Below are 21,012 nucleotides of genomic sequence, written 5' to 3'. Positions count from 1 at the left end.
GAGTGGGGCAGTTGCTTCTGCCTGGAGGCTAATTGTTACTTTTAATCTCTTAAGTGGCCTCAGTGCAAGGTATTTTCCAATAGGGTGTGTCGACTGTCTTTACCCCCAGGCAAGGTAAATGTCTATGTGGGAAAGATGGCCTCTGCTGTGTGAGGGAATGCCTCAGTCCAGGAAATTTGTGGTGTCTGCCTTCTGAGCTTTATCCTCCGAGTCCCCAGTCCTGGGTTCTGCTCTCACAGCTCCAGTCCACTTCACCCTCTCTCTGCTAGAGTACAGGGTGGGTGGCTCCATAGGGAATTTTTGCGTTGGCCCTTTAAGAGGGTGCCCGAATTTTCAGCTGCCACTCCCTGGCAGACAGCACCTCACTGCTTTTCACAGCTGTATGTTATGTGGATTCCCTTCTCACTTTGGTGCTCTCTGCTGGGGAGCCCAGCTTTGGGATAGATCCCAGAGTTCTCAGTGGCACTCCCCCACAGCTGAGAAATCTCTCTGGGACCTCAGTTGCCGTCTGTGGACGCCTGGCCAGCCCTTTTGTGCCTCCGGCCCTCCTACCAGTTTCTACGCAGTCTTCACCTTCGGTCCTTGGGTATCAGGGTTCTCTCCTGTGAGTTTTTCATTGATTATTCAGTATCATTTAGTATCATTTTGAGAGAAAAAAAATTTCTTTTTTTGAGAAAAAAAATTTTTGTTGTTAATTCTCAACTGATGATGTTTTTTTTTTTAAGAAAATATTTTTATTGCCCTAGCTGGTTTGGTTCAGTGGATAGAGCGGGAGCCTCTCCTGCCTCTGCAGCAGCATTAAGGATGTCCGACTGATGGCTTAGGCCCGCTTCCCGCAGGGAGCGGGCCTAAGCCGTCAATTGGACATCCCCCAAGGGCTCCTGGACTGAGAGGGGGTGCAGGCCGGGCTGAGGGACCCCCCGCCCCCCGCCAAGTTTACGAATTTCGTGCAATGGGCCTCTAGTACACACACACACACACACACACACACACACACGCTACAGGCCTATTTCACAAAGTATGTGCACTTGGGGGTGGGTTCCCTCAGTCTGGCCTGCGCCCTCTCGCAGTCCGGGAGCCCTCGGGGGATGTCTGACTGACAGCTTAGGTCTGCTCCCCACAGGAGGTGGGCCTAAGCTGGCAGTCAGACATCCTTAGCGCTGCTGCAGAGGTGGGAGAGGCTCTCGCCACTGCCACTGCATTTGCCAGCCATGAGCCCGGCTCAGGACTTCTGGCTGAATGGTGCTCCCCCTGTGGGAGCGCAGTGATCACCAGGGAGCAGCTCCTGCATTGAACGCCTGCCCCCTGGTGGTCAGTATGTGTCATAGTGACCAGTCATTCAGCCATTTGGTCGATTTGCATATTAGCCTTTTATTATATGGGATATTGATTTCAGAGAGGGAGAGGGAGACAGAGATAGAAAAGAAATATCAGTGATAAGAGAGAATCATTGACCAGCTGCCTCCTGCATGCCCCACACTGTGGATCGAGCCTGCAACCTGGGCATGTGCCTTGACCTATAATCAAATTGTGACCTCCTGTTTCATAGGTCAATGCTCAACCACTGAATCATGTAGGCTGGGCCGAGGATATTTTTTCCATTGATATCTAGAGAGAGTGGAAGGGAGAGAGAGAGGCACAGCGAGAGAAACATCAATTGGTTTCCTGCTGCATGCACCCCGACCAGGGCCAGGGATTGAACCTACAACCAAGGTACGTGCCCTTGACTTTAATCAAACCCGAGACCCTTCAGCCCAAGGGCTGACAATCCAGCCACTGAGCCAAATTAGCTAGGACTCATTTTGATAACTTAAGAATATGATTATGTTTGTGTATTTAAATTTATACTAACGTTGCTTTGATTATGTTTATATCAGTTGCCATCTGTCCCATGAATACCATAATTGTACTGGCAGCTGTATTTATATTTTTGTTTCCTATACTGCCTTGCTTATGTGGTTCTCCAGTGGTTAGAACTAAGTATTAGGAGAATTGTTCTCAGTTGTAAATTGTAGTCACTCCCTATTAGTATTCATATTTTCTTTTTAAAATCCTTTTTTATTTTAATTAACTAGAGAGAGAAAGGGAGGGAGAGGGAGAAATATCAATGAGAGAGAACCATGGATCAGCTACCTCCTACATATCCCATACTGTAAATTGAGCCCGCAACCTGGGCATATGCCCTGATGGGGGATTGAACTGATGACCTCTTGGTGCATGGGAGGCTAGCTTTTATGTATGTATGTATGTATGTATGTATGTATGTATGTTAATCCTCACCCAAGGATAATTTTCCATTGATTTTTAGAGAGAGTGGAAGAGACAGGGAGAGACAGAGAGAGAGAAATATCGATGTGAGAGAGACATTGATTGGTTGCCTCCACATGGTCCCGACTGGGGCCGGGAGTGAAGCTGCAACTGAGATACATGCCCTTCACCAGGAATTGAACCAGAGACCCTTCAGTCTCCAGGCCAACACTCTACCTGTGAGCCAAAACTGCTAGGGCCTAGTTTTTTTAAAATATATTTTTATTGATTTCAGAGAGCGAGAGAGAGAAACATCAATGATGAGAGAGAATCATTGATCGGCTGCCTCCTGCACGCCCCCACTGGGGATAGAGCCGGCAACCCAGGCATGTGCCCTTGACCGCACTCAAACCTGGGACCCTTCAATCTGCGGGCTGACGCTCTATCCACTGAGCCAAACCAGCGAGGGCCAGGGCCTAGCTTTTTATTTTATTTTTTAAACATTTTTTTATTGATTTCAGAGAGGAGGGGAGAGGGAGATAGAGAGAGAAACATCAATGATGAGAGAGAATCATTGATCGGCTGCCTCCATCAAGTCCCACACTGGGGATCGAGTCCGCAACCTGAGCATGTGCCCTGACTGGGAATCGAACCATGACCTTCTGGTTCATAGGTCAATGTTCAACCACTGAGCAACATTGGCTGGGCAGCTTTTAATTTTTAAAAATTCCTTTCTTCCCTTTTTTTTTCTGTCTTTATGTAATACATAATTAATCCTATCTAATAAAGAGGGAATATGTAAATTGAAGCCAGGCGCCCTGCTCTGGGCCAGTGGTCAGCGCGTGCAGGCGTGGAGTGGCTGGTGGGTGGGGCGGGACGCCTGCCTTTGTTTTGGGCAGCGCGCGTAAGCGCAGAGCGGCCGGTGGGCAGTGCGCTCTGGGCTGGTGGGTAGCGTGCGCAGGTGTCACGCCCCGCATAGGCCGCTCCGGGTCTGTGGGGAGTGCGCTCGGAGAGCCTCTGGGCGGGGTAGGGGAGGCGGGCCGGGGGAGGGTGGCCTGTACAAGCGGAGCCTGTAGGCCGAGCTGAAGTGGCGCCTGCAGGCCATCAGCGCTGAGGAGTGGCTGCGCAGGTCTCACCTCCTGGCCCAGAAGGTGTGCGATCTCAGGGACAGCAACCGTGGCGGGCCAGATTGACGTCCTCCTGGCCGCGCCACGGGGGTCTGCAGGTCTGTGCAGCCGCAGGCCTCCGGTGCACGCATCCTCTCCTCCCCCCCTGGCATGCGAACGTCCCCAGAGCGCTGTCACCCATGCACACCTGCAACAGTCCCAGACCATGGCGCACGCAAGTCCCCCCTCTCCCCGCCCCTCCATCGCACTTCCATCAATCCCAGCATGCCGACATCCCTCACAGGATGTGTGCACGTCCCTTCCGGCACACTCACGTCCTTTGGAGAGTGTCTGGGTGTTCTGAGTGCTGAGGGGTGGGCGCCTGTGAGATGACAGTGAGAGGGCAGAGTGGTAATGCTGTGTTCCCACGGAGGCCAGTGCAGTGACGAGATCACCTCCGTGGGGCTAATGCAGGTGCAGAGGCGGGAGCAGGTGCGGACAGACACACCTGGTGGGTGCGGGCGGCCCTGGCAGTGCCTTCGGTCAGCGTTCAAGATCAGGAACGTAGAGGAGTCAAGGAGTTCCGTCCTCTCAGTGAAACGGTGGGATAGTCGGGGCAACTGCAGAGGAGGAATGAGCACTTTGGGTGCCGGCACCCATGAGCGAAGGCTGCCCTGACTGAGCCTCGCTCGCTTGGAGCCTAGCGCACTCCTGCTGGGCAGCGGGTGACAGGTCGTGCTTTTCCGAGTTAATGAGAGAAAACATTGATTTTCCCGCTGCCCGCGAAGGTGGAAAGTGCAGTGGGGAGACATGTGGGGAGTGAGCAAGACATGTGGGGAGTGAACCTGTCTGGGGGTTCCAAATCCGCCATTGGTTCCTTTCACCACTGACTAGAGATATACAGGGTGTTCCCCCAAAATGTATACACACTTTGAATACCTACTAATTCCAGTGGGTTTAAGCATGAAAAGAAAGAAAACAATGGAGCTGTCATCTGTTAAAAGGGCCGGCACAAACTAGTAGTTGGACATTCCCAGAGGAGTCCCAGATTGGAGAGCATGCAGGCTGGACTGAGTGCCTCCTCTCCCCAATGCACGAATTTCATGCACTGGGCCTCTAGTGTTAGAATATAGGAAAAATATTCTTACTAAAAGCAAGATATTGAAATAATGGATACAGGCCTTTATAGTATATCATTAATTATTTTACAGGTGTTGAAGAAGAAGAAAAGGCTGCAGAGATGCATAAAATGAAATCTACAACCCAGGCAAATCGGATGAATGTAGATGCTGTAGAGATTGAAACACTTAGAAAAACAGTTGAGGACTATTTCTGCTTTTGCTATGGTAAGGTTTTACACTTGAATTTTCTAAAAGATATGTTATGTTATTGAGTTTTCTAAGTACATACAACACACTTTCACAAATTGAATGAATGAATTTTTAAATATTGGATTAACATTAGGATCAACCTTATTTTCTATTTTCAGTTTGAAAGAACTAAGAAATAAATATAGCTGTGCTTTTTGTTTTTTTTTAGAGCAGGTTTAGATTTATAGCCAAATTAAGAGGCAGGCACATAAATTTCTCCTATACCCCTTGCCCTCACACATGCATTACTCTGTACTATCAGTATTCCCCATCAGAGAACCTGCATTAGCACATCATAATCATCCAAAGGGAATTGTTTATTTTTGACATGGGTGCCAATTTTCTGAAAAACCACCTTTTGTTAATCCAATTATGTGATAAACAAAGCTCTTTTAAGAAAACAAAAGTGGCCGAAACCGGTTTGGCCCAGTGGATAGAGTGTTGGCCTGTGGACTGAAGGGTCCCAGGTTCGATTCCGGTCAAGGGCATGTACCTTGGTTGCGGGCACATCCCCAGTGGGGGGTGTGCAGGAGGCAGCTGATCGATGTTTCTCTCTCATCGCTGTTTCTAACTCTCTATCCCTCTCCCTTCCTCTCTGTAAGAAATCAATAAAATATAAAAAAAAGAAAAGAAAAGAAAAGAAAAAAGAAAAGAGGTCAGAGTGCGAAGATTATACTGTAGGTTATACTGGGTTTTATGTAAAATTCGACTCTGCGTAATGGAGTTTCTATCATCTGTGGACTCATTGCTTTGTACACACTGACAGCCTGACAGAATACAGTCATTAGTAAATGTACATTGCGTTCGTCTAATAAATTTTCAGTAAAAATATTGACCAAAAATTGCCCAGTTTATGGTAGCAGTTGGATTTGTTGAGCTTCCATGTTCTGGGGCTGAATTGATATGGAAAGATTGTGTTAGGAGGGTGAGGGTATTGTGAAGAAAGAGAATAATCCAAGAAATCAGCCATTGATTGTTCCTATCCTTTTGTATAGGTTTTATATAAATAGCTTATGTACTTTCATTATGGCCCTTTGGATTTCTTTCATGTTTAGAATTTCGGCTAACAAGGAAGTAGAACCCTATAGTTTTTCAAAGTAGTTTGGAAATCAGGTATTATAAGATAGCATGAATGCCATTTATTGAGCCAAGATAAACTGATGGTTTAGTTTTTTTAATTTTAACATTTAATGATTTTTATCTTCTTTCCCCCTCACCTCACCACTGTCCCTCACCCCAGGGAAAGCTTTAGGAAAATCAACAGTGGTGCCTGTTCCATATGAGAAAATGCTGCGAGATCAGTCGGCTGTGGTAGTGCAGGGGCTTCCAGAAGGAGTTGCCTTTAAACACCCTGAGAACTATGATCTTGCAACTCTGAAATGGATTTTGGAGAACAAAGCAGGGATTTCATTTACCATTAAGAGGTAAAGTACTATTCTCCCTTGCCCACCAACAGTTTATTTATATAAAATTAAATATTCAGCTTATTTTAATATATTTTAACAATTTGTATTTACTGTAGAAGTCATTTAAATTTATGCTTCACAGTAACTTTTGTTTGTGTATTCATATATAATTTTTTTATTTTTTTAATGCAGACCTTTCCTAGAGCCAAAGAAGCACCTAGGTAAGTGATTGCTTTACTTACACGATAGCTGAATGGGTTTCTAAACCTGTTTTTGCCCAATTTAATACCTTAAAATGATTTCTCTTTTACTTTGTTTGAGAATATGATGTAAGACATTTTGGAGTGGGGTATTATGATCTTCTCTAATAAAATGGCAATATGCAAATTAACCATCACTCCGCTACATAAGCCACACCCACCAGCCAAGCCACGCCCACCAGCCAATCAGGGAGAGTATGCAAATTAACCCCAATCCAAGATGGCTACAGCCACAGAGAGCAAGGTTTCCCAGGTAACAGAGCAAGCCAAGCTTTACATAGTCGTTGCAGGCCTAAGCCTCCACTCAAGCTACAAAGTTTCAATTATAGAAGGTAAACAAATTCAAACAAATGGCGGCAGAATGGAGCTTGAGAGAGCAGGCCAGGGTTGCCGGCGGCAACAGGGGAAGCAAAGCTTTCCGCACACCCTGGCCGGGCTCACCCGCTTAAGGCTACAAAGTTTCAATTGTAGAAGGTGAATTAACTGCCACAGAAATGGCTGCCGCCCCAGAAATGGCTGCCGCCCCAGGCTACAAAGTTTCAATTGTAGAAGGAAAATAAATTCCAGATACCAGGGCCTCCTCTTGGGTTGCCAGGGGGCGTGGCCGGCCTGCAAACCACCACAGGCCCCTCGCTCAGGCCGCCCCACACCCCAAGGGAACCCCCACCCTTATCTGTGACACCCTTCAGGGCAAACCAGCTGGCCCCCACCCCTTTACCAGGCCTCTATCCTATCTAATAAAAGAGTAATATACAGATTGATCATCACTGCAACACACAATATAGCTGCCCCCATGTGGTCAAAGATCCTGCCCCCATGTGGACACAAGATGGCCACCACAAGATGGCCAGCAGGAGAGGGCAGTTGGGAGGCACCAGGCCTGCAAGGGAGGGCAGTTGAGAGGGACCAGGCTTGCAAGAGAGGGCAGTTGGAGGTGATCAACCCTGCAGGAGAGGGCAGTTAGGGGTGACCAGGCTGGCAGAGGAGGGAAGTTGGGGGCAAACAGGCTGGCAGGGGAGCAGTTAAGCATCAACCAGGCGGGCAGCGGAGTGGTTAGGGGGTGATCAGGCTGGCAGGCAGAAGCAGTTAGGGGCAATCAGGAAGGCAGGCAGGCAAGCAGTTGGGAGCCAGCAGTCCTGGATTGTGAGAGGGATGTCCCAGATTGGAGAGGGTACGGGCTGGGCTGAGGGACAACCCCCCGCCGTGCACGAATTTCGTGCACCGGGCTTCTAGTATTAATATAAACCGGTGAAAAGTCTTTGAGCTGAAAAAGTAGACTTGATTTCAACTCTGCTTCTTGCTTTATGATGTGTATTCAAGGTTTTATGTTTGTAATATGTAAGATCATATACTGGCATATACCCTCATTTCTAAGAATTATGAGTATGATTTAATTTACCTAATGTTTATAGACCACACATGGAATTAGTAGGCACAAGATTGGGTTGGGCCGGGATACACAACTCTGTGTAAGCGTTAAAGCTTTTAAGGTCTGGTAGTCTAATGGAAAAGATAAAAAGTCCATAAAGTCATCACTGCAAGAACATAAGGTACATACTACAGGAATGGTTAGAGAAGGTACTGTGGAAGTTTGTTGGAGAAAGGATTCTTTCATAGTCCCGGAAGGCTTTCATGAGAAAGAGGGCATTAAGAGGGGCCCTTCAAACCTGGCTATGTGGCTCAGTTAGTTGGCGGGTGGGGGAGGAGGGCGGGGGGTGTTCTCTGCAGGCACCAAAAGGCTGCTGGTTTGATGCCAATCAATGTTAGGCTTTCACATTGATGTTTCTTTCTTCTCTCTCTCTCTCTCTCTCTCTCTCTCTCTCTCTCTCTCTCTGTCTCTCTCTCTCTCTCAAAATCAGTAAACTATTCTTTAAGAGAGAGAGAGAGAGAGAGAGAGAGAGAGAGAGAGAGAGAGAGAGAGAGAGATGGCTCTTGAAGAAATGAGGAAGGATTTTTGGGCGGAGAAGTCCAGCCATTCCATTTGAAGGGAAAAGTGATATTGAGAAGACAGACACTCTTTGGAGCCAGGCTTATTTGAGACTTTTGAAAGTAAATAACCATTATTATTGACAACTTCTTAATTGATGTAAGGATGAAAGGACAATAATGTATACACACCCAAACATATTTTGTTTTCTGTTAAATAATCTTTATTTTGTTCTCACCATGATGAAAAGATTAATTTTTATAAGCTTTACTGAGGTATAATTGACATGCCATAAAATTCACCTGTTTTAAGTACATAATTCAATGAATTTTGGAAAATGTACAATTAAAAAAGTTAAAAAAAGAGATTTATAACCATTGCCACAATCTAATTTTAGAATATTTTCATCATCCCATCTGTTATTTGATGAATGTTATATAAATGAAATATACAATGTTTCTTTTTTAAAAAAAATACATTTTTATTATTGATTTCAGAGAAGAAGGAAGAGGGAGAGAAACATCAATGATGAGAATCATTGATCAGCTGGCTGCCTCCTGCTTGCCCCCTCCTGGGGATCAAGCCCACAACTGGGCATGTGCCCTTGATTGAAATCAAACCCAGAACCCTTCAATCCCCAGACTGACGCTCTATCCACTGAGCCAAACTGGCTAGGGCAGTATATTTTCTTCTGAAATTGGCTTATTCGCCCATCATAATTCATTAGAGATTCACCCAGGTTGTTGGGTATATCAAATAGTTCTTTCCTTTTTATTGCTGAATATTAAGTACTAGAGGCGTGGTGCACAAAATTTGTGCAAGGGGCTCAGCCCTTGCAGCCCCTCACAGTCTCAGCCAGCCCCCGCAGCCCTGGCTTTGTCCTGAAGGTCATCCAGATGGTTGTCCGGAAGGTCGTTCAGCTGTTCGGTCTAATTAGTATAATAACTCTTTATTATATAGGATTCTAGTATATGAATATACCACCCATTTATCCATTCATCAATTGGTAGACATTTAAATTTTTCCTACTTAACAACTAGAGGCCCAGTGCACGAAATTCATGCACTGGTAGGGTCTGCCGACTGCCGGCTGGGTACTCCCTCCCTTCCCCCGGCTGCCTGCTGCCACCGCTGGCCGGGGCCTCTCTCCCTTCCCCTGGCCAGCTCTGGGTCAAGGGGACAATTTGCATACTACACTTTTATTATATAGGATAACACTATTAATGCAATTAAACAAGTTTTTATCTGCATGTATACTTGAATTTCTCTTGGATATGTATACTTAGGAGTAGAAATGCTAGGTCATAGTGTAATTTTTCATTTAACTAAGAAACTGCTAAACTGTTTTCCAAAGTGACTGTACCCCTTTATGTTCTTATTAGCATGATTTGAGGGTTGAAGTTTCTCTGCACTCCTTTGGTTTTTGCCATCCTCATGGGTGTGAAATGGTATTTCATTGTGGTTTTGGTTTGTGTATCCCTAATTACTAAAGTTGAGTATCTTTTTATGTGCTTATTGTCCATTTATGTATATTCTTTGGAGAAATGTTTGTTTATATTCTTTCTCCATGTTTTAATTGATTTATTTATATTTTTAATATTGAGTTGTACGAGTTCTTTATATATTCTCCCTATAAATCTTTTCTCTAGTTCTACAAGTTACTGTTTCACTTGTTTGATAATGTTTTTTGAGGAAGAAAAGTTTTAATTTTTATGAAGTTCATTTTACTCTTTTATCACTTGTGCTTTTGACATCATTATCAAAGAAACTGTTTCCTAAACCAAGGTCATGGAGATTTCTTATGTTTTCTTCTATTAAGTTTTGTAGTTTTAGTTCTTACAGTTAGATCTACTTTCAATTTTGGAATAATTTTGTTAATATGGTACCTGGTAAGGGTATACATTAATATTTCAATTGTGCTAGCACAATTTGCTAAAAAGACTATCCTTCCTCTAGAATTGCTTTGACATCTTTGTTAAAATTTAGTTGACCATGACTGTTTTTTTCTGGACTTTCTACATGGTAAATCATACTGTATGTGACTCCAGACAGTTTATTTATTTGCAATCTGAATGCTTTTTAAAAATAATTTATCTTTACTGACAGACTAAAAAAAAAAAAGTAATAATTTATCTTTATTATTGAAAGTATTGCAGATGTTCCTTTTTTTCCTTCATTGACCCCCTCCCTCCTGGTTCCTCCCCTTCCTCCCAGGCCTTCACCAAATTATTGTCTATGTCCATGTGTTATGCATATAAGTTCTTTGGTTAATCTGAATACTTTTTATTTCTTAATTCTGTTGCTTGGTCTAGAATAGCCAATACAATATTTTGCTTGTCCTAGATATTGGCTGGAATGCATCCAGGCTTTCACCATTATGATGTAGCTGTTGTTTTTTTATATGTGACCTTTTTACGACTGAGAAAGAAAAGTTTTCTTTGTCACGTTTAAAATTAAAATTCAGACATTTTCGTCATCATTATTTTTATTCCTTAAAGTTTTCTAGGTTAGCCTTAGTCTGCCATTTGTATTTTGTGAAATTTTTTATTCTAGAAACTTGTTTTCAAATGTTGGGGCCTGGTCATTAATTAATGATTATTTCTGTAGGGTGTTTTATAATAAGTAGTCCGAGTGGATGGGTTTGTATGGTTCGACTTCTTTGCCATACCAACTTTCAAAGTAATTGAAAAGTTGCGATCGTGCCTTGACTGGTATTGTTCAGTGGTTAGAATGTTGGCCTACGCACCAAAGCGTTTTAGGTTTGATTCCCGGTCAAGGGCACATACCTGGGTTGCAGGTTCGCACCCCAGCCCTGGTTGGGGTGAGTGTGGGAGGCAACCAATAGATATATGTGTCTCTCTCACATCAATGTTTGTTTCTCTCTTTCTCCCTCCTTCCTTTCCCTCCCTCCCTTCCACTGTCCCTAAAAATCAATGGCAAAAAAATATCCTTGGGTGAGGATTTAAAAAAAAAAAGTTGTGATTGTAATGGGATTATATTTTCTACTTTAATATAATTTACGTCCAATAAGCCATACACATTTAAAGTGTACAACTTGATAAATTTTGACACTATGAAACCATCACTACAATCAAGATAGTGAACATATCTTTCATCCCAAAGTTTTCTTATACCCCTTGGTAATTCCTCCATCTGCTCCTTCTACCCTTGTCCCCAGGCAACCACTGTGCAAAAACTCTAGATTTGTTTGCATTTTCTAGATATTTTAATATAAATGGAGTCATATAGTATGCACTCTTTTCTTGTTTGGTTTCTTATTTTGAGATTTATCCAGGTTGTTTAATGTATTAGTAGTTATTATTTTTCTATTGCTGAGTAGTATTCCATTGTATTGATAAACTACAATCTGTTTACTCATTCACCTGTCCATGAAAATTTGAGTTTCCATTACTTGGCTATTAGAAAGAAAGTGCTATGAATATTTGATTGCAGATATTCACGTGGATACACACACACACACACACACACACACACACACACACACCCTCTCTAATAAAAGGGTAATATGCAAATTAACCATCACTCCACTACACGAGTCACGCCCACCACCCAATCAGGGCGAGTATGCAAATTAACCCCATCCAAGATGGCTACAGCCACAGAGAGCAGGGTTTCCCAGGTAACAGAGGAAGCCAAGCTTTCCAATAGCCATTGCAGGCCTAAGCCTCCACTCAAGCTACCAAGTTTCAATTATAGAAGGTAAACAAATTCAAACAAATGGCAGCAGAATGGAGCTTGAGAGAGCAGGCCGGGGTTGCCGGCGGCAACAGGGGAAGCAAAGCTTTCCGCACACCCTGGCCGGGCCCACCCGCTTAAGGCTACAAAGTTTCAATTATAACCCCAACAGAAATGGCTGCCGGCCTGGAGGGAGCCCCAGGCTTGGCTCCGCTCCAGGCTACAAAGTTTCAATTGTAGAAGGAAAATAAATTCCAGATACCAGGGCCTCTGCTTGGGTTGCCAGGGGGCGTGGCCGGCCTGCAAACCACCACAGGCCCCTCGCTCAGGCCGCCCCACGCCCCAAGGGAACCCCATCCTGATCCGGGGACACCCTTCAGGGCAAACCAGCTGGCCCCCACCCCTTTACCAGGCCTCTATCCTATCTAATAAAAGAGTAATATGCAGATTGATCATCACTGCAACACACAATATAGCTGCCCCCATGTGGTCAAAGATCCTGCCCCCATGTGGACACAAGATGGCCACCACAAGATGGCCAGCAGGAGAGGGCAGTTGGGAGGCACCCGGCCTGCAAGGGAGGGCAGTTGTGAGGGACCAGGCCTGCAAGGGAGGGCAGTTGAGAGGGACCAGGCTTGCAAGGGAGGGAAGTTTGAGGTGATCAACCCTGCGGGAGAGGGCAGTTAGGGGTGACCAGGCTGGCAGAGGAGGGAAGTTGGGGGCAAACAGGCTGGCAGGGAGCAGTTAAGCCTCAACCAGGCGGGCAGCGGAGTGGTTAGGGGGTGATCAGGCTGGCAGGCAGAAGCGGTTAAGGGCAATCAGGAAGGCAGGCAGGCAAGCAGTTGGGAGCCAGCAGTCCTGGATTGTGAGAGGGATGTCCGACTGCCCGTTTAGGCCCGATCCTGGGATCCCACCAGGTTCGGGCCTAAACGGGCAGTCGGACATCCCTCCAGGAGTCCCAGATTGGAGAGGGTACAGGCTGGGCTGAGGGACAACCCCCCGCCGTGCACGAATTTCGTGCACTGGGCTTCTAGTATATATATATTTCTCCAATGTAATTAAAAAAATATTATTGACGGTATTACAGATGTCCCTTTTTCCTTTTCCTTCCCCCTTTCCCCCTCTACCATGTTCCTGCCCCACCCTAGGCCTTCACCACCCTATTGTCTGTGTTCATAGGTAATGCATATCCTATATAATAAAGTTGTAACGTGCAAATTGTCGTTACGCCGTGAAGCGTAATGACCAACCGCTTGGATCAGCAGGAGGGTCGGGCAGCGAGCTACAAGTGGGTGGTGGAGAGCTACAGCAGGGGGCAGGGCAGCAAGCTGGGGGGGGTGGCGGGGGGGCCAGGGGAGCTACAGGAGGGCGGGGCAGCGGGCAGAGAGCTACTGGAGGGCAGCAGCGAGCTACTGGTGCACGGATTCGTGCACAGGGCTACTAGCATGCATATAAGATCTTTGGTTAATCTCTTCCTGCCCCCACCTTCCCTCTGAGATTTGTCAATTTGTTCCATGTTTTCATGCCTCTGATTCTATTTTATTCATTACTTTATTTTCTTCATTAGATTTCTTATTTATTTTGATTTTTAGATTCAACTGTTGATAGATATGTATTTACTGCCATTTTATTGTTCATATTTTTTATTTTTTTCCTTCCTCTTTCCTTCACTTCCTGTAATACTGGTTTCGTGATGATGAACTCCTTTTTAGCTTTTTCTTGTTTTTATCTGACCTTCAATTCTAAATGATAGATTTTCTGGGTAGAATAATCTTCAATGTATGTCTTTGTTATTCATCACTTTGAATATTTCTTGCCACTCCCTTCTGGCCTACAAAGTTTTTGTTGAGAAATCAGCTGACAGTCTTATGGGCATTCCCTTGTAAGTCACTACCTGCTTCTTTTAAGATTCTCTCTTTGTCTTTAAACTTTGGCATTTTAATTATGATATGTCTTGAAGTACTTTCTTTACTTCTCTAGTTGTAGGACATTCAGCCAGTTCTGAATGATGGTGGTTCTGTATTTTAGTTGTAATTTTGATGTAGTTGTAGGAGTTGGCAAGTACCAGTGTTTATCAATGCTGCCATCCTGGGCATACATACATTTTCATTCTCTGATAAATATATAATGTTGGAATGGTTAGCTCATATGGTAGTTTTACATTTAACTTTTTAAGAAACTGCCAGACTTTTTTTTTGCATGATTTGTTCCATTCTCACTAGCAGTATATAAGGCTACATTTTCATCAGCATTTGATATATAAGGCTACATTTTCAGTCAGTCTTTTTTTTTTAAACTTCAAGTTCACAAGGTTAAAATGTACAATTCATTGGGTTTTAGTATATTTTCAAGATATACAACTATCACTGCTATAGAAAACCAGAACATTTTCATCACTCTTAAGAGAAACCATGTACTTGTCAGCAGTCCCATTTTTCAGTTCTTCAGAGCCAGATCTACACTTAATAGAAATCTTTATCATTTATACATCAGTAGAGTCTTATTCTCATTATTAGAATAATAGTATATTGCTGTATTTGTTTCATTGATAAAAATAAGGTGTTTCTTTTTTAAAGGGATGCTGCTGTGGGTGAGGGGATAAAAACTGTTAGATGATTGTCATCCCTTTATATAAAGAACCAGGGTCTGTCACAACCAAAACGAGTGATGGATGACCGGTCGCCATGAGGTGGCATTGACGGGCGAGCAGGATGAACTGCTGCTGACCTCTCAGTCCCTCCCTGCCATCTCCCACAGGCAGCGGAGGTGGCTCCCTCCCACCTCCTGGCTCGCTCCTGCCTCTTGCTCCCGCTTCCTATGGGTACCAGCAGCTCCCACCAGCCTCCAGTGAATGCCGCTGCCCACTGTAGCCAGCAAACCAGGCAGCCCAATTGGGATGGGGCCGGCCAGCATTTCAGCCCCTCCCCCTGCCGGCCTGCCCCTGATCAGACTCTCTCATCCTGATCAAGAGCGGGCTGCACAGAGCCTGGACCCTTCCTGGCAGCCCCGAGACCCTGGGGTTGAGAATTCTGATGGCCCTGCCCAGAAAGTAGAGGTGCCTGATGGGCAGGGACAGGGACCACAGGCCTCCAGGGAGCACCGCAGCGTTGGCAAGGAGAGGAGAGGATCTGCGGAGGGGGGAGGAGGTGGAACCAGTGGACATCAGCTCAGAATCCAGCCTTTCCCCCCCGGAGGCAGTGGGCCATCAACCCAGAACTCCAGCCCAAATTGAAAGAACCCGAGGGAGGCTTCAGGAAGCTCCACGCAGAGCTGTGCATTGAGAACGAGAGACTTCATGAGGCCCTGACCGAGACCACGCTGCTGCCTGGCGCAGCTCAAGGTGGAGCTGGAGTGTGCCATGCAGAGGCAGGAGTGCTTTGCAGAGAGGCCGGCCCTCCTGGAGCTGGAGAGATTTGAGCGCAGGACCCTGGAGCGCAAGGCTGCTGAGCTGAAAGAGGAGCTCAAGGGCCTGTCCAACCTCCGGGCTGACAACCAGCACCTCAAGGATGACAACGCGGCCCTGATCCGCGTCATCAGCAAACTGTCCAAGTGACCCCGGAGGACTTGCCCCTGCACCCGCATTTATACAGATGCTTCTGTCACACGCACCCCTTCCCCTGTGTGAACATGAGTGCCAAGGCTGCCAGGGAGTCTCTGAGAAGCCATAACCTCCCCTCAGGACCTCCAGGCTGGGAGGGGAGGACAGAGCCCCCAGGAGTCAAGGGGGCCATTTGAAGCCAGGGTGGAGAGGGGAGGCTGAGCCAGGTAGGGGGACCAGGGCTGCTGGCAGGACCAGGAAGGAACCGAGGACCAGGAAGTGCCAGGACCAGTAGCCAGGACCAGAGTGGCCACCCGGAGGTCCCCTCTCACGTGTGCTGTCACTAGTCACCCCTTCCGCCCCTGAGCAGGGATCAGAGAATGTGCCAAGCATCCTGCCGGCCTGGGCCGGGTGGGCCTGTATATAGGGTCTGTGTGCAATAGGGAGGGATGTCTTCTATTTTTTCTGCCCCCTCCATGACGCTGGGGGAGAAGGTATTTTTGAGCAGTTTGGGGTGATCAGGCTGGCAGGGGAGGGCAGTTGGGGGCGATTGGGCCAGCAGGGAAGGGCAGTTGGGGGCAATTGGGCCGGCAAGGGAGGGCAGTTTTGGGCAATCAGGCTGGCAGGGAGGGCAGTTGGGGGTGATCAGGCCATCTGGGGAGGGCAGTTTTGGGCGATCAGGCTGGCAGAAGAGCAGTTAGGCGCCAATCAGGCCTGCAGGGGAGCAATTAGGGGGCAATCATGCTGTCAGGTAGAAGTGGTTAGGGGCAGTCAGGCAGGCAGGCAGGCGAGCAGTTAGGAGCCAGCAGTCCCGGATTGTGAGAGGGATGTCCGACTGTAGTCAGACATCTCCCGAGGGGTCCCAGATTGGAAAGGGTGCAGGCCGGGCTGAGGGACACCCCACCACCACCACCACCACCACCAGTGCACAAATTTCGCGCACCGGGCCTCTAGTCTTCCTTACAAAGGAGAACAAAGGACACTTCTATAAGCTAATGCAATACTCAGTCTAGTATGACCCAGAGCTGTGAACTCCCCCTTTCCCACTGCATTCTATATTTAGGTCCTTTGGGAATATTAGTCGTATTTAAAGTGTTGAAAGAACCTAAATCTAATTTTTTTGTACATATAGGTGGTCGAGTGATGGCAACAGATGCTGAAAGGTCAATGCTATCTCCAGGTGGAAGGTAAAACATTTCACCAAGTTTTAGTTTTTAGATTATTGAGGTATTAGAATATTAAAAAGCCCATGTCACACATCTTGAAGTTTAATATGCTATTGAATCATTTGGGGATCCTGTGAAAATAGCAGCTTTTGACTTACTAGTTCTGAATGACAGTAGTTCCTGGGGGAAACTGATGTGATAGTAAGGCCTTATAGTAAAGTGGAATTGGAAAGTTAATTGCTACTCCATATTTTTTTATTATATCCCCTTCCCCCCCAAATTTTTGATTGGTATTAAAATACTAAATTCAGTTGACAAGTCATGTTTATGTAAGAAATAAAAATGTAAATTTTAAAGTTGAGCCAGTTTTTATTTTCAGCTTGGTCAGGTGGGTGATTTTATACTGAGATCCAATGCATTTGAATGTTGTGTGTATAGCTTCATCAGGGTTTCCTTTTCCTTTCAGTTGTGGCCCCATCAAAGTGAAAACTGAACCCACAGAAGATTCTGGTATGTACTAGTGCTTTTATTTTATTTATTTATTTTTAATTTTAATAGTGGTAGGTTTTAATTTAATTTTAATTTTTAAAAATACGTTTTTATTGATTTCAGAGAAGAGAGAGGGAGAGATAGAAACATTAATGATGAGAGAGAATCATTGATCGGCTGCCTCCTGTATGCCCCCCACTGGGGATTGAGCTTGCAACCCAGGCATGTGCCCTTGACTGGAATTGAACCCGGGTCCCTTCAGTCCACAGACTGACACTCTATCCAGTGAGCCAAACCAGCCAAGGCTGTACTACTGCTTTTAAAAAAAATTATGAAATTTAAGTAAGAAAGCCTTTAATTTAGTAGGTTATATTTTGACGCATTACTTACTGTTTTGTTGATGAGAAGTGGACAAATTTATTTCAGTGGTGACATTATTTGTTATATGATATGAAACCTCAAAAGATAACTTGTTTGATAAATGGCAGCTAGAAATTTGTTGCTAATTACACATTTGTATACAAAATTTATTAATAGTTTTTTCCCAGTTATTCAGGAATAATAGTATGAAATGTCAGCTAATTCTATTGTCCTCTTTACAAAACTCAATATAATACTCTCTTATTCTCCTTTTCTCTTTGCACACCCATTTTCTACTTAGCAAGGAAGCTTTTTAAGTCTAATCTTTGTTTTGTTATTTGATTCCTTATTTTTAAATGTTATGTTTATAATGTTATTTCATATAGGTTTTGTTGGATAGCTTTATTGTGATATAATTTATATGCCACAGAATTTACCTGTGATAAGTATATAATTCAATGATGTTGTGTAAGTATATAAAATTTTGCAGTGTTCACCACAATCTACTTTTAGAACATTTCCATCACTGCTTCTAGAAACCTAGTTCCAATTTTCAGTCACTCCCTGTACCCACCACTATTATAGACATTCAATACAGTTGAAATCAAACAATGCATTATTTTTTACATTTTGCTTTTTTTAAAAAAGAATATTTTTATTGATTTCAAAGAGGGAGAGAGAAATAGAAACATCAATGATGAGAGTGAATCATTAATCGGCTATCTACTGCACTCCCCGTACTAGGGATTGAGCCCGCAACCTGGGCATGTGCCCTTGACCTGAATCAAACCTGGGACCCTTCAGTCCACAGGCCGATGCTCTATCCACTGAACCAAACCAGCTAGGGCACATTTTGCTTCTTTTACTCTGTATCATGTTTTGAGGATCATCTTTAAAAATATGTTGTAGTGTGTTTAAGTAGTTCAGACCTGAATGTTATTCCATTGTATGGATACACTACCTTTTTTAAATCCTTGTACTGTTTGGTATACATCTGAGTTGTTTCCACTTTTGGGTTGTTTTGACTACCATCGCTATGTACATCCACATATGTGTCTTTGTATGGAAATATATCTTCATGTCTCTTGGGTAGATACCTAGGAATGAATTGCTGTTTTATGGTAATTCTATGCTTAATTTGAGCTACTGACAAACTGTTTTCCCAAGTGGCTGCACCATTTTTTTATGTTCTTAGCAACAGTGTATGAGGGTTTCAGTTTCTCCATATCTTGGTCAGCACTTGTTATTCTCTGTCTTTTTTTATTATAGTTTAATTGTCTTAGTGGGTTTTTCTTTCTTTCCTTTTTTTGCTTTTAAATAGACATTTTATTTTTAGAGCAGTTTTAGTTTCACAGCAAAATTGGATAGAAAGTACAGAGTATTCCCATATTTTATATATATATATATATATATATTGATTTCAGAGAGGAAGGGAGAGGGAGGGAGAGAAAGATAGAAACATCCATGATGAGAATCATTGATCGGCTGCCTCTACATGCACCCTACTGGGGATCGAGCTTGCAACCTGGGCATGTGCCGTTGGCCGGAATCGAACCCAGGACCCTTCAGTCCGCAGGCTGATGCTCTATCCAATGAGCCTAACCGGCTAGACCATATACTTTCTACCTCCACACATGCTCTGCTATTAGCATCCCACTTCAGAGTGGTAAATTTGTTCACATTAATGAACCTACTTTGACACATCATGATCTCCCAAAGGCCATATCTATTTTTAAATTGGGTTGTTTTGTTTTCTTGCCTTTTTTTTTTTTGAGTTAATGGTTTACTTTGAAGCCTAAAAGTTTAAAATTTTGGTGCAACCCAGTTTTCCAAGTTTTGTGTGTGTGTGTGTGTGTGTGTGTGTGTGTGTACTGTTTTCTCAGCACCATTTATTTTTTTAAAATATATTTTTATTGATTTCAGAGAGCAAGGGAGAGGGAGAGATAGAAACATCAATGATGAGAAAATCATTGATTGGCTGCCTCCTACACGCCCCCTAATGGGGATCGAGCCCACAACCTGGGCATGTGCCCTTGTCCGGAATCGAACCCGGGACCCTTCAATCCAAAGGCCAACACTCTGTCCACTGAGCCAAACCAGCTAGGGTTCAGCACCATTTATTGAAAAGATTTATTTTCTTCTGTGATTGCCTGTGCTTTGTCAAAAATCAATTAGCTAAATTTGCTTTCATTTCTATTCCCTTGAACTCTAGTATTTATTTTTATGACAATACCACATTGTATTTTATGTAGTTTTAAATTTTGGTTTTGTTGCCTATGAATATAGGGAAAATGAGGATATTATTATTATACTAATTACCTTCAATCCTTCTTTTCCCACTTTTACTATATAGTTTAAATGTTTTTGAAATTTTTTTGTTAATTCTCACCCAAGGACATTTTTCCCATTGATTTTTAGAGACTGGAAGGGTGGTTGGTGGCAGGGTGAGGGGAAAGAGAGAGAAACAAGCATGGATGTGAGAGAGACACATTGATTGGTTGCATCCTGCATGCTCCCTGATGGGGCTGGGATACCCAGGTACGTGCTCTTGACCAGGAACCCACAACCCTTCGGTGTGTGAGCCACATCGGCAGGGTTATAGCTAAAATGATTTTTACTGTTCAAGTTCTTTCAGATCTGAGTGTATCTGTGAAATTTTACTTAATGTTTCCTTTCTTGCGATGTTCCATTTCTAGGGCACAAGTGTTTTTGCTTATTTGAAGAGGACACAGCTCTTCCTAACTTGATTATAAATTTTATTTTTACAATTTTTTCTTATCCTGCTTTTATGATAAAACTCAGAATGAAAGCAACTTCATCTTTTAAAAATCCTACATAATAAAAAGGCAATATGCAAATTGCATCACTCCGCTACGCCCATGATTGGGCCGGCGGGGGGCGGGACTCAGGGTGGCCGATTGGCTGGCGGTAGGAGGGGGGGCGGGGACTCGAGTCCCCGCCCTCCGCTCCTACCGCCAGCCTAAACGGCCAACGCTGCGGAAGGACCCATGCGGCCGGCGGAAGACGCTGGTGGCGGAACTCGGGGTGGCCAATTGCGTGGCTGCTGGCACCAGTTTTCCGCCAGCAGCAGTTTTCCACTGGCCACCCGCCATCAGGGCGGGGCGCGGCGGAGCGGGGCAGGGCGGGGCGCGGCGGGGCGGAGCAAGGCGGGCGGCAGTGGCGTGCGGGTGCAGGTGTGGTGGCCCCAAGGCTGCGGCAGCGGCAGTGCATGCGGCTGAAGCGGCCGCTTGCAGGATTGAATCCTGCAAATGGGCTACTAGTAATATATAATTTTAAAAGATCATTTATATATATAAAAGCCCAGCAACCGAAACAGCAGAACGACAGGTGGCTATGACGCGCAGTGCAGCAGCCAACCAGCCTGATCTGGGCCCTGGTCGTGTCCCCTGCCCCTCCCTCCCTGCCAGCCCAGCCCAGTGGGCCCCCA

At 44.9% G+C, this 21,012-nt stretch overlaps 1 protein-coding gene across 7 annotated transcripts in view; it reads left to right on the top strand.

Moving 5' to 3' along the window:
* GTF2I (general transcription factor IIi) overlaps positions 1-21,012 on the top strand; it is a 146,249-nt gene that overhangs the window by 37,994 nt on the left and 87,243 nt on the right. For all 7 annotated transcript variants that reach the window (XM_079786626.1, XM_079786625.1, XM_079786629.1 and 4 more), the window contains exons 4-8: positions 4,565-4,699; positions 5,964-6,147; positions 6,322-6,350; positions 16,682-16,736; positions 17,182-17,225. In XM_079786626.1, the coding sequence (XP_079642752.1) occupies positions 4,565-4,699; positions 5,964-6,147; positions 6,322-6,350; positions 16,682-16,736; positions 17,182-17,225 (447 nt within the window). The remainder of the gene's footprint in view (positions 1-4,564; positions 4,700-5,963; positions 6,148-6,321; positions 6,351-16,681; positions 16,737-17,181; positions 17,226-21,012) is intronic.

The sequence above is a fragment of the Cnephaeus nilssonii genome, assembly GCF_951640355.1.
Source record: "Cnephaeus nilssonii genome assembly, chromosome: 2".
Lineage (NCBI taxonomy): Eukaryota > Metazoa > Chordata > Mammalia > Chiroptera > Vespertilionidae > Cnephaeus > Cnephaeus nilssonii.
Note: the sequence above shows the minus strand (reverse complement) of the source record. Positions and strands in the feature narration are given on the sequence as shown.